Consider the following 12,383-nt stretch of genomic DNA (forward strand, 5'->3'; position numbering starts at 1 on the left):
TTTGGTACAAAACACCCTTCTACCTTTTTGCAGCAATAAGGTATAACTCCCTGCCTCCAAATGATCTTCAACAGCAGTCACAGGTGCCACAGTAGCTTTGGATACTTGTATGGTATTCCATTTGGTCCTATGGCAGATGACGCTCAAATCAGCACGTGAAATGAAGTTTTCATACTGTATTCATAATGTTTTCATACTGTATTCATAATGTTTTCATAGTCAAATGCGTGTTGTTTTCACTTAGTATATCCATATAAAGAAGCAACACTCAGAATGTAAATATATGGCTATAATACTACGATGACATAAACAACATATATATGGATTGAATAGATTTTTTTTAATTTTCATTGCGGCTATGAATACCAGTAGCTAGCTACATGTCCCGTGGCGCGCGGTAGCCTCGGAGGATATGTAGCTAGCTACTGGTATTCATAGCCGCAATGAAAATTAAAAAAAATCTATTCAATTCATATATTTACATAACCTTGATTTAAAAAAATTATATCGAGAAAACGAGAAATTTTATTAAAAAGAAAAATTAGTCATGTATACTACGAAACGCCAAATTATTAGAACAGCCGGGAGATCCCGCCTATGCACCGCGCCATTGTTTTAATGTCGTTCCGCATTTTCCGGTCTTTTTTGTTTAATTTAGACGGGTTGTTAAAAGAACGAATGAGAACAGGTGTAGCACGGCCAACCGCACACAAAGAAATCATAACACCATTAGATCTAAATAAAATATATCTCAATATTTTTAACACTTATCTCGTACCAACGTTATCGATCCAAGGGAAGCTACTCTTCCTGTCTTATTGTCGATGGCGTATTAATATGACCCGATTAATCAGGTGATTTGCACGAGAGACAATGTTTTCATACGGTTTTCATAGTGTATTCATGGTCATATGTTTGTTGTTTTCACTTGGTATGTTCATATCAGCAAACCACATTAGGAATGTAAATATATGTCTATATCTTTTGTAATGAAGTAAAACAGTTATTTATATCAAATGATTTAAATACAACACATTAAAAGAAAAGCATTATAAACTACATTCGATAGTAAAAGAAAAAGAAGCACTTCATTTGAATTGAATTTAAAGCAATTTTATTTCATAAAAGATACACAAAAGGTACTGCAGTTCTGAATAGTATCATTCATTGTGAACTTCATACAAGGCTACTCCTACGACACAGATGTGTACGTTAGTTATCTTTTATAATACAATGAGTAATCGGTCATACATGTATGCAATTTCGCTGTTCATGATGTAGTATTTTGTTTTGTGATTCATAACTTCCGTCCGGCGAGGTCTTTCGAATTGAAATCAGCGGCCATTATTCTTATCTACTTTGTACCTTTAATCATTAAACGGTCATATAATTTGTTTCTAGGAAGACATATTTCAGCCAATTGATGGTAATATCAACGTCAGTTTATTCATTAACAACCGTCATTAACTTAAAACGAGTCTAGCTAGCCATATTGTTTATTATCCTTTTACATCGGCTCTTTGATAATTAGCGTGAACGTTTTAGGCTGTTTTTGAAATAGAGATACGGTGTGCGTATTTCGGATCGTTCATGCTGGCCTTGTAAACGTGGTTATGTGATACAAACAATTTGATGTTAACATTTGGTTTGTTTCTGGTTTGTTTTTTGTTTAACGTCCTATTAACAGCCAGGGCCATTTCAGGACGTGCCAGGTTTTGGAGGTGGAGGAAAGCCGGAGTACCCGGAGAAAAACCACCGGCCTACGGTCAGTACCTGGCAACTGCCCCACGTAGGTTTCGAACTCGCAACCCAGAGGTGGAGGGCTAGTGTTAAAGTGTCGTGACACCTTAACCACTCGGCCACCGCGGCCCCTGATGTTAACAATTTCGAAAAGTACTTTAAGGAAAGCACATTTATGAATATTTAACACATTAGTCAATGTACGTTCATTATATTTCAGTACATTTAGATCTGTACGATTGTGAGTGTAATATCATGTAGTTCTTACTATGTTATCTAATCACTCGATTGTCTTTATCCTAATTCTCATTTTTCAAATTATCTAATCATTAGAATAACCAAGACCATTCATACTACCGCACTTATTTGTTTGATAAGACAACCCGTATGGTCTTGGAATAAAAAAAGTAGATGTGGCAGGTGTACCGAGATAGTACACAAACCCCACCATATCAATCTTTATAAGATTATAACCTTTCATATGCAAGAGCCTATTTACCAAAGGATAGTACCAGGTCTGCTTTGGAGATCCTTATCGACAGCTAATGTAACAAGAGGCCCAAAGGGCTCGGACTCAATCAGAAGTTTAGTAAGTAACGATACCATTTCCCGCATTTTGATGTTGACAGTGGCGTAGATAGACCTGATCTGATGTGTACGCAGATGTGGTGTCGAAAGTGAGGGGGGTGGTGTGGGGGGTGGGGGGGTATGGGGAAAACATATTTAAAAAAAACAATGACAATCAAAGCTTCAGGATCCTTTTTTTTTTAATTATGTGTACGCACTTGCGTACCCGCGTATAGGAAGCTACGCCCCTGGTTGACCTTTTAATTTGTTAGTGATGTGTAAGGCGATTGTCTGCATTATTTTTCTTAAACAGTAATACAGTTCAAAGTCAATCAAATGATGGAACAAACATGAAGTCTATCCAAGGTTCCTCCTGTCCAAATATCAGTACCCGGCAATTTGTTTTTGAATTTCCAGGAAGATATATTTACATTCTGTGTTGCATTTGTCTATATGTCGTTAGTAAACCAAATTGTATTCATGAGACTGTATACTACAATTTACAGTGATTCGGTCAGTGTAGGAATACAGCTCCAAGTGTTGTAGGTTAAACAATGGCCGCCAGTTACTTTCGGCCTAGAGAGCTTTGGAATGCTAGCACTTATTTACAGAAGCCACAACGAAAAATAAAGCAACATCACAAGTTATGAGAGTATCATTTTATAACTCGAAAAATGTAGTCAATACGAAATTACTATAAGTGCCATTCTTGATCTATACGAAATATGATCAAATTGTCAATGTCGTCACACTCACACTCACAGGGTCTCGTTCCGAATTTTCAGAAATGCAAGATACAACAACAATAAAAGTAATGTATTTAATTGATAAAATCAATCTTGTATAAATATCGGGAGTATCGACATGGTTTCCGGTTGTGTGTGTGTAGGCCTACTGGATTTTAGTTTTGTGGTTATTAACTGATGTCAAAGGCCTACCTTACGAAATCGAGCCCCTGTGAAGTTGAAAATCGTCTGCTAAGTTAGCCTAGCGACACTGAGTTGACCGGTTAGACTGGAATCTGTTTCGAACGAAATATCCTTGGAATCGTTTTCCCCTACTGACAAGACGACTTTCAGTTAGAATCTAAACGCTGGTATTCTTCTTAAAATAACGTAAATCCAGTCGATAGAAACATAAGTGTTTCCGAGGAATCGAGTCTGTCTTGGGCAATGCCCGTTCAAAGCCGCATCACTTCTAAATGTTAACTTTATATCATTGCGCAGAAAAAACGGTTTCGATTTTGAACAATCAGAAATTATGCAATTGTGAACAATTTGACGATACCTACAAGCGTATATGAAATAAAAAATAAAGCCAAATTGTACAAAAACGATCTTATGTGCTTGCTATTAATAACGTCATCAGGGACTATATTATTCCTTCTGGAAAATTCGGCTGTTCCGGTATTTGAACTTGATGACGTCAGTGATAGGGTAAGCGGCAAATTTAAACGCTTCATAACCTACAGTAAATAAAAAATCTTTATGAATGTAAATATGAGCATTGAACTGTTACCAAATGGTAGTATACAGTCGATATGAATACAATTTGGGTGACAGATAAATATTTCATGTCGGGCGGCATTCTATTTATCTGTCACCCAAATTGTATTCATATCGACTGTATACTACCATTTGGTAACAGTTCAATGCTTAAATAGCACCCGTCCGTTCATCCGACCTAACGTACAAGATCAATTTGTTTTGTCTCTGAACTTGTGGGTTATGAACTACAACTCGTATTGAAGTATAAAATTCATTTTAATATCCATTCATTTGGTTGCTGTAAAAGCACATGCGTAAGGTCTAATAATGAATTGTGGGAGGAAATACCAGTTAACGTCACTGTTGTCTTCTACAGCCATCGAAGATAGTATTATGGAATGAAAGACATGTGGTCGTTTGTAATTTACTTGTCTTGATTAAGAGAAAACTTGCCTAGAAAGTTCGACAATTAACGTGTCTGTACTGTCGTTATTTAACATGACCAGACCATTTACTTATTTCTCGTGAATACGCAACAAGCGAATGTCGGTTTGTTAGGATACAATGTATAGTATAAATATATAATCTAGATAGGTCATCACTGGGAAATCAGGCTAATCAGGTTACCGTATTGTCTTCATATGAAGCTACAATGTAAGTTGATACCCTTGGATTTTATGTACAGTTTCATTTAACATGTACAGTATACAATTACAAAAGTGAGTCTACACTTTTTCAAAGACAAGGCTACTGAATTGCCCTTGTTTGACATTTGTGCCATTCAGTCCTGCTTCATTGACCATGAAAGAAATGGTCACACCGTCCTTGGCAATTGTTGTTTCCCCATGTTGTCCGCTATAGCTGGCTGGGCCTGTCATTTGCATCACGAGTGAATAGCGGACATCTTTCTTCACTAACACAGGAGGCACAATCTCTAGTGGATAGGTTTTGGTAGCGCCATTAGTCCTTAAGTCAAAATATTTTTCTGGTAGCTTATGCTCATCTTCTTGAATGTTAAGTTTTATTCTATACAGAGCTTCATTCTTACAGCTCCCATAAACAAAAACCTCATGTAGCTTAGCATCATCAGAGAGAATGAAGGAAATGGCATCAGCATTTCCACGCAAATATCCTTTACCACTCATGTTGCCTTTAAATCTGTCAAATACGAGTCTCCGGTCTCTTGGAGGTTCTGGTGGGTCAGCTCTTTTGGTGGTTAAAAATCGATAATGTGTCACAAGTTCTGAATCAGTTAGTATACCTTTAAGAGAGACCTTATCTGTGAAATAAGAGGCATCCATCCTTGGAAAGCGAATATACGGTAGAATATTGTTCAGGACACTGCGAGTGTTTCTTGCATTGACCTCTAAATTCTGTCTCTTGATTCTTTCTACGCCCCATTTTTCAACTGCCTCAAATATCTTTTCTTCTTGCATATTGACTTTGTGGTGCTGAAGTATTTCGATCAGACATTCTTCTGAGAGGTCCATGAATCCATCTGCTGAAAATACATTCAATGCATGAAGATATATATACTGTAGACACAGCTGTTTAGTTTCCTCTGCACGAAATAGAACTGCATTCATCAGAACAAAACACACATTCTCCACCGACATCCCTGCCCTCATTCGCTGGTCGCATCGTGTAACAAGGCCCTGGATATTGTACTTCTGTGCAGCATATAGAAGGGGAAAAGCTTCACTCAAATCTATCCCTGTATCATCACAGTAAATGTACCTGAGGGATGAAAACTGAATTTTTAAACAATTTATCGTTGAATCTAAAATCAATATGGTACATGTAAGATCATGGAATCATGTACTTAGAATTAACCAGTGAAAATTATTCAGTTTTACAGTGAAATAAAGCTGATATTTCTTTAAATTATGGTAAATAACATTTCTTTGTACTTCATACTAAACCGACAATTAAAGATTCCCTGCTGTAAAGTTTACTGTACATAAAGTATTGATTAACCTATGATTAGAAAGTCAAAAATCTGATTATACTTACAGTAACATTTTCTTAAAAGTAAATGGATCAATGTCTGGAACTGTTATCAAGCTATCTGGCCCTGCCATAAGCCCTTCAAACATGGCAAAGAACACATCGCTTCTAGCCATTAAAATGCATTTGTGAGCCCCAATACGTTTTTGGTTGTCTGGGGGTCCGACAATGAAGTGGATATCACAGCCAATTTCCTGTTCCAGGATGTAGCGGTTACATTGTTTCAGTGTCTTGCCATTCCTCCAGTTTTGTTGCTCATTGATAAATTCAGCCATTTGTCCTCAGATGATAAACAACACCCAACATCTGTGATAAAGATAGTAAGAACAGAGCAATCACTGCCACAATCAGTTGTGGTTATGATAATCTAAGAGAATTTGTTTTCAGCAGATGAGAAGATGTAGCCAGTTCTACAGTATTAATCAAGCAAAGTACCATATTCCTAATAGATATTTCAGTCACTTATCTTTTAAGGAGGGTGTGTGTGTGTGTGTGTGTGTGTGTGTGTGGGGGGGGGGGGGGGGGGGGGGGGGGGGGGGGATTAGACACAAACTGGTAAACATAGGCTACATGTACAGTGGTTCTGTTTCCTATAAAGATGCAACAATAAGTTGATTTGGGAGCGATTCTCTAGGTTTCAGACTAATAATAAGACAGGTTAAACTAGTAGAAATGTCCTGTTAGCCTAATAGTAGGAGTTTGCATTAACAGCAAAAGGTCGATAGTTTTTAAAGGTACAACTACATTGTATACTGTTATGTACACACGTACATAAAACATATATATGTGTACATGTACATACATTTTGTATGCACAACTATATGTAAAAAATGCACAGCTAGGGACCGTGTAAAAAGTGAATGAATTTAGGTAATGTAAAGCATATGTATACTGTATCTATAGTATACCGATGTGAAGTTTGAAAACTTATTTTATGTTTGGTTGTTGATCAGCTCCTAGATGTATCTATGTCAAACTATGATTATGAAATACCAAAACAATCACATTAAGTATCTTACCAACAAGTCGTTTTCAGTCTTGAAAGGATACAAAACAGCGGAAATTCAATTGAAACAAACCGAAAGTGGATTTCAAGCGCATAATTCGTGATGATCAATAGAACGTTTTAATGGAATTCCAATTTTAGATTCTCAGACCGTAATATCTTTCCGGATATCAACAACGTGGCCTATCGAAAATATAAAACAAAAATGTTATACAAATGATTTATAGTATACGGATATTTTTAAAAGAGAAATTTTTTTTTTTTACAATATACACATAGAGGATATATATTTGGATAAATTTTATAATCTACCCACATTTTCATAGGGATTTTTGGTTTTTATCATATACATGTACATACATGGTATTTGTATAAGGGTAATTGTTTTTTATAATATACAAGCAGGGAATTGTTGTAGGTATAATTGGTTTTTGTAATATAAACAAATGATATCTTTATAGTGATGATAGGTTTTTATAATATACACACATGGTATTTTTATAGAGATTATTTGGTTTTTTTATGATATACATTCATGATATTTTTATAGGGATTATTGTTTTTTATGCACACAGGGACCTTTTATATGGATTATTTGTTTTTATGATATACACATATAGCAGTTTTATACGGACTATTGGTTTTTATAATGTACACAGGATACTTAATAATTATTAATTTTTGTAATTGGGTTTACATGTCTTAATTTGATGTTCAAGGGCATATTATCATGATTTCCATGACAGATTTCGACTTCTAAAAGAGAATTGAGCAACAACAGGTTTCGAAAGATGAATGTTGATGGAGACCACCGGAATGAAATGATAACTGGGGAAGCATCATTGTCTACATCATGAGCCCATTTAAAAAAGAAATCCTCGACATGGCTATTTACTCTAGTTTAGCTGCTACCCTAGTTCTCAGTTTAACAATGTAACGTAACGGATTTGACCTAGGGTTTCGTTTTTATGTCAGCACACTTCATTGTTAGTGTAGTTATTAAGCAATACATTTGCATATCAAACATTAATGAGAATGGAAGTTTGTAATAAAAAAATTATCATATATGTTGTCTTGTACTAGAAAATGGAACAAGAAAGTAAGAATACAATACTTCTCTGAGATATTCAGACATTATGAGCGGCTAAAACCAAACGTTTAACTGAAAACTTTCCTTATCAGCCACACATATAAACGTTGGTTAAAAGAGCCATTCCTATCACCTTATCAGCTTACAGACATGCAGTGACCAAAATTGACTGACTGAGATAAAGTGCCACGATGGCGTTTCTTCTTTTTATAACATATCTAACTTTATATTTGCAATTATCATTTGGATTTCTTTTTCAAGATTCTGCAGGTAGGATTATCCAACGTTACATGATGCAATAGTCAAAATGTACATTATATCACGCTTCAAAATCACTCTTAGTTGTTAATTTTCACAAAACAAAGCTTGAAAATGTGTGAACCATGTATAAACATTACTTTTGGATTTCAAATACAGACCTGGACTTTCGGAATGGAACGTTGATTGGCACGGTTCAAGACAGCAGAGTTGTAAAAGTTTCAGGATGTGCAGCTAGTCGCAAACATCCGGGTATCTTGTACATCCACAACGACCATCATCACGCAGGCTCCACCGTATTTGCAATAGACGCAACGACAGCTCAAGTGGTCGGGAGTATTACTTTGACTAATGCCGTGAATGCTGATTGGGAAGACATAGCTGTCGGTCCTTGTCCGTTCCGAGCGGGATTAACATGTATATTTATAGGTGACATCGGCACGGACAAAGGACACCCGGCAGCGGATAATGTGTATTTGATTGCAGAGCCAGATTCGGTTAAAGGAAACCACAATATAACGTACGAGAAGATACTACAATACAGGTACGTGTATATTATGCATTTATGGCCCTGGATGCAGGGTAATATGAAGTTTTTTTTACTCGAAGGTACCATATTTCCCGAGGGCTTGCCCGAGGGAAATATGAGAGCTGAAGTTAAACGAACCTTCATATTACCCTACATCCAGGGCCATATATTGTTTATTATACCGAAATAATCAGTAATGATGCTACTCAAAAATAAACTGAAGATACGAGATATCATTTTTATCACAAACCCCTGTGATCCCGGTCGCTCAATTGATACGATTCCAAGTCAATGTGTTATTGACAGTTTCTTTTAGAAACTCTTGGAAACAGTTGGCGTGTACATTTGTTGATATTTTCGTGTTCTGAGCAATCTTATTTTGCAGAATTTTATCTACATTTGTATTTCTGCCTCTTCGACTGCAGGAAAACGTTTGCGTTTCTGTTCGTCTGCCATTTGTAAATAACTGCAGACAACTCCTCGCAACAGAATGTGGGGGTCGCCATGGGAGCATGCGGTCCAGAGAGATATGATATTTATCGCCCTGGCTCACGCGCCTTAGGGAGATATGATGTTTTTTACTAATAACAGGCATTTTTATAAACATGAGGTATACAAATTAAGGTACTCCTGCTATTCTTAAGTTTTCACATACACAGTGATCCTCGTCTCAAAGGAATGTTATTGACTATATATATGTATATATATATACTCTGCATCATTTTGTAATAATTATTTTGCAATCATTTTGTTTTGTTCCCTTTTGCGATATTTTGCAGGCTTCCTTGTGAAACATGAAAAGACAACTATTTTGTTTTATTTTGATGATCGCAAATATTTCATACAGACTTATCTGTTACAGTAAAGCTGAATACTGTTTAATTTATTATAGTTTGATTGATAACCAATGTTATATATGCCGTTCATTGTATGCTAAAGTAAAAGACCAAATCATAATTTTGAAGATTGACTTTATAATTACTTTTTTACCTGTTTATTAGTTCCGACGAGCTAGGTTCTGACACTCTCATGGTGGACTCTAATGGCGAGCTTTACATGATAGCAATACAAAGAGGGGGTAATGGCGGATATTACCACATTCCTAAAAGCGCTTGGAATACAAACAACAGAGTTTCCTATAACAGCAAGTGGTCACATGGATTTGAACACAGGTCACGAAAAAGATCCGGTGGCCGGTGACATTTCTCCGGACGGAACGGCTTTGCTTGTGAAAACCCAACAACACATGTTGCTATGGAGATTTGATGTAAAACATTGGGCAGATATGTTCCAACGTCAACCTCAGATGGTTCCCTATACCTACGTTTGGCAAGATGAGGCTGTGTGCTGGAACCATGATGGCACGGGATACTACACCATTCCCGAGGGCACTAACCCACCGTTACATTTTTATCCAAGCACTAAATCAGGTTAGAGGATTAAATCATGGATCAATATACAATACAATTTCAATTTATATAGTTGTGATGTATTGTTATATTTTTTGACCTATTTTGTGCTGCTACCGTCGTCTCCTTGGTATCAACACTTTAGGCCCCTCAGCATCACTGACGAGAACGAAACAGCTTTATGGCGCAGTTTAATTAATTATAGGCTTTACTGTAACAGATTTACAGTTTGTATTCAAAGGTCTTATATCTTATGTATTCAAATGTGTACAATCCGTTGGGATTGCAGTTGGTAGAATCTTCTGGTGGACTGTTGTTCCAAGGTTTCCTGTTATCAGCATGATACGCTTTTATTCATTTGGAAAACGGCACGGTTCATAAAAATACACATTTGTTATAAGCAATTGACAATTACGAAATGTATTGAATTACAGAGATGTTGCACCTCCCCCGTCCATAGTTTGACATGTCTTTAGACCTATCTAGAGTTAATTCCCTCCGACGCCTCCTACGTTTCAACACTTGATACTATTATTACAATTACTCTAACTCAAAATGTGAAGGTGCTACTATGTCATATATAATATTGTACTCTGAAGGCAAACGATAGAAGGGTTGCACCGTATAAATGAGCAACCACCTTTAAAGGAAAATGGTGGATTGTCATGTTAAGCTCTCTTAACCTGTATTGCGCAATACCAATAATTAATTGAATGTGAGTGAGTAGTATATGTTATCTAGTTTCTAACATTGTTAGATGTTTATAATTTCATGAAATAAAAATTGTTTGAACTGCTCTTTGAACAAGACACTTTTTATTTTTTTTGGTTAAATACAATTTTATTTGCCTAGACATTTATACACAATACAATGGACTGTCTGGAGATAGGCAGCTCCAGCTACAGTCCATAATACAAAAATATTCTCAATCTGTTGTCCTTCACTCATCACGTCTGTTTTATATATATTTCACACACTCAATTTCACTTTAATCACATATATACTTTATTATTATGTCATATATTATATCTCCTACATGTTGAATATATAGACCTTATTATAAATATAAATATCTTAAACAAGACAGATTTTAAACTTGACTACCATTTCATATCTTAGCAGGTAAGCACTATTATATTCCCAGATATCCAGCACGCTGTACAAATTACTTTGACCAAGTTAAAATAAATTGATTATGGAATACCTGTAGGTCTTTTCGATGATTGGATTAAGATAATTTTCCATATGACTTGGGATATCTAAACGGAAGTGTAGGGCGGTAGAGTCGACGTTCTCTGATGGAGACCATAGCCGGTAATAACTAACAATCACAGGCTGTTTCCCGGTGGTAATCCTTCCATTTCTTCAATCATAACTTGCTTCCGCAAATTCATATTCCTTACGTTGTCACATATGTTTTGTTATACATCTTAAAAAACCTGAGAAGGATAGTGACGAGAAAGCAGTACTAGTAACTTATGTATTTTGACAAGAACTCATAAATAGAAACTTACCTAATATAGACGATTAGTACCATATTATATGTTCAAATATGAAAACACTCAGGAATACTATCTACTGGATTATATATTCCATATTACAGTTCGGACAGGTACAATTTCATCAAACGGTAAATAAAGCTCATTTATGTCCTGTAACGCGATATGTTATAAAGTCAAGTATAAGGTATTGTAACCTTTGTAATATTTAAGGAGCTAAATAAGATATGGAGTACTGTATGATGACACTTCACAATATACACGATGTATTAGTGCATAGTAGCAGTATAATAAAGTGGTATACTACATAGTTTTAATGAAGATAATGATATAAAATTAAAATCAATAAAGTCAAGTCAAAATATGAACAAAATTATCACATCCAGAGGGTAAGAATCTTCAGCTTCATCACCGAAAATCCATGAAATACCGCGTTTTCAAAATTAGAGTCAATTAATAGACATATCAATGGGCATCGAATACGTCTGTCGTCATTATAACAAAGGGAAATATGACTTTCTGAAGCATTTATATGTGTTAACGTGTCAACAAGATGATGCATATTTGTATTAGATGAATTCAAAGAAAATGAATAACATATTTCAATAGAAAGGGAAATTATACCTGAGTGGATCGTTGATGACTTGCACAGCGGTGAATGTTAGAATGATAGTTAATATATATCAAAGCAATATGTATAACCAGATGTTACTATCAGAAAATGAAAAACAATGTCGTTAATGAATATTCATATGATGTGTATTGACATAAATGATCATTTCATTTGTGAG

The 12,383-nt window shown here is 35.7% G+C and overlaps 2 protein-coding genes across 3 annotated transcripts; one reads left to right on the forward strand and one right to left on the reverse strand.

The window, feature by feature from the left end:
* Nucleotides 1–4,051: 4,051 nt before the first annotated feature.
* Nucleotides 4,052–9,764, reverse strand: LOC117333343 (BTB/POZ domain-containing protein 6-like). Of its 2 annotated transcripts, none has more exons than XM_033892600.1 (3): nt 9,675–9,764; nt 5,808–6,107; nt 4,052–5,531 (listed from the first exon to the last, which is right to left on the reverse strand). In XM_033892600.1, exons 2-3 carry the CDS (start codon nt 6,074–6,076, stop codon nt 4,520–4,522), a joined length of 1,281 nt encoding a protein of 426 aa, XP_033748491.1. In that variant the 5' UTR covers nt 6,077–6,107; nt 9,675–9,764; the 3' UTR covers nt 4,052–4,519. The 2 variants fall into 2 exon arrangements, with proteins under 2 accessions (XP_033748491.1, XP_033748490.1); XM_033892599.1 differs by lacking the exon at nt 9,675–9,764 and adding an exon at nt 6,821–6,928.
* LOC117333344 lies at nt 8,033–10,900 on the forward strand. Its single transcript, XM_033892601.1, has 3 exons — nt 8,033–8,167; nt 8,315–8,699; nt 9,686–10,900. The coding sequence occupies exons 1-3, from the start codon at nt 8,089–8,091 to the stop codon at nt 9,882–9,884; spliced, it is 663 nt and encodes a 220-aa protein (XP_033748492.1). The 5' UTR covers nt 8,033–8,088; the 3' UTR covers nt 9,885–10,900.
* Nucleotides 10,901–12,383: the final 1,483 nt, after the last annotated feature.

Source organism: Pecten maximus, chromosome 8 (genome assembly GCF_902652985.1).
Source record: "Pecten maximus chromosome 8, xPecMax1.1, whole genome shotgun sequence".
NCBI lineage: Eukaryota > Metazoa > Mollusca > Bivalvia > Pectinida > Pectinidae > Pecten > Pecten maximus.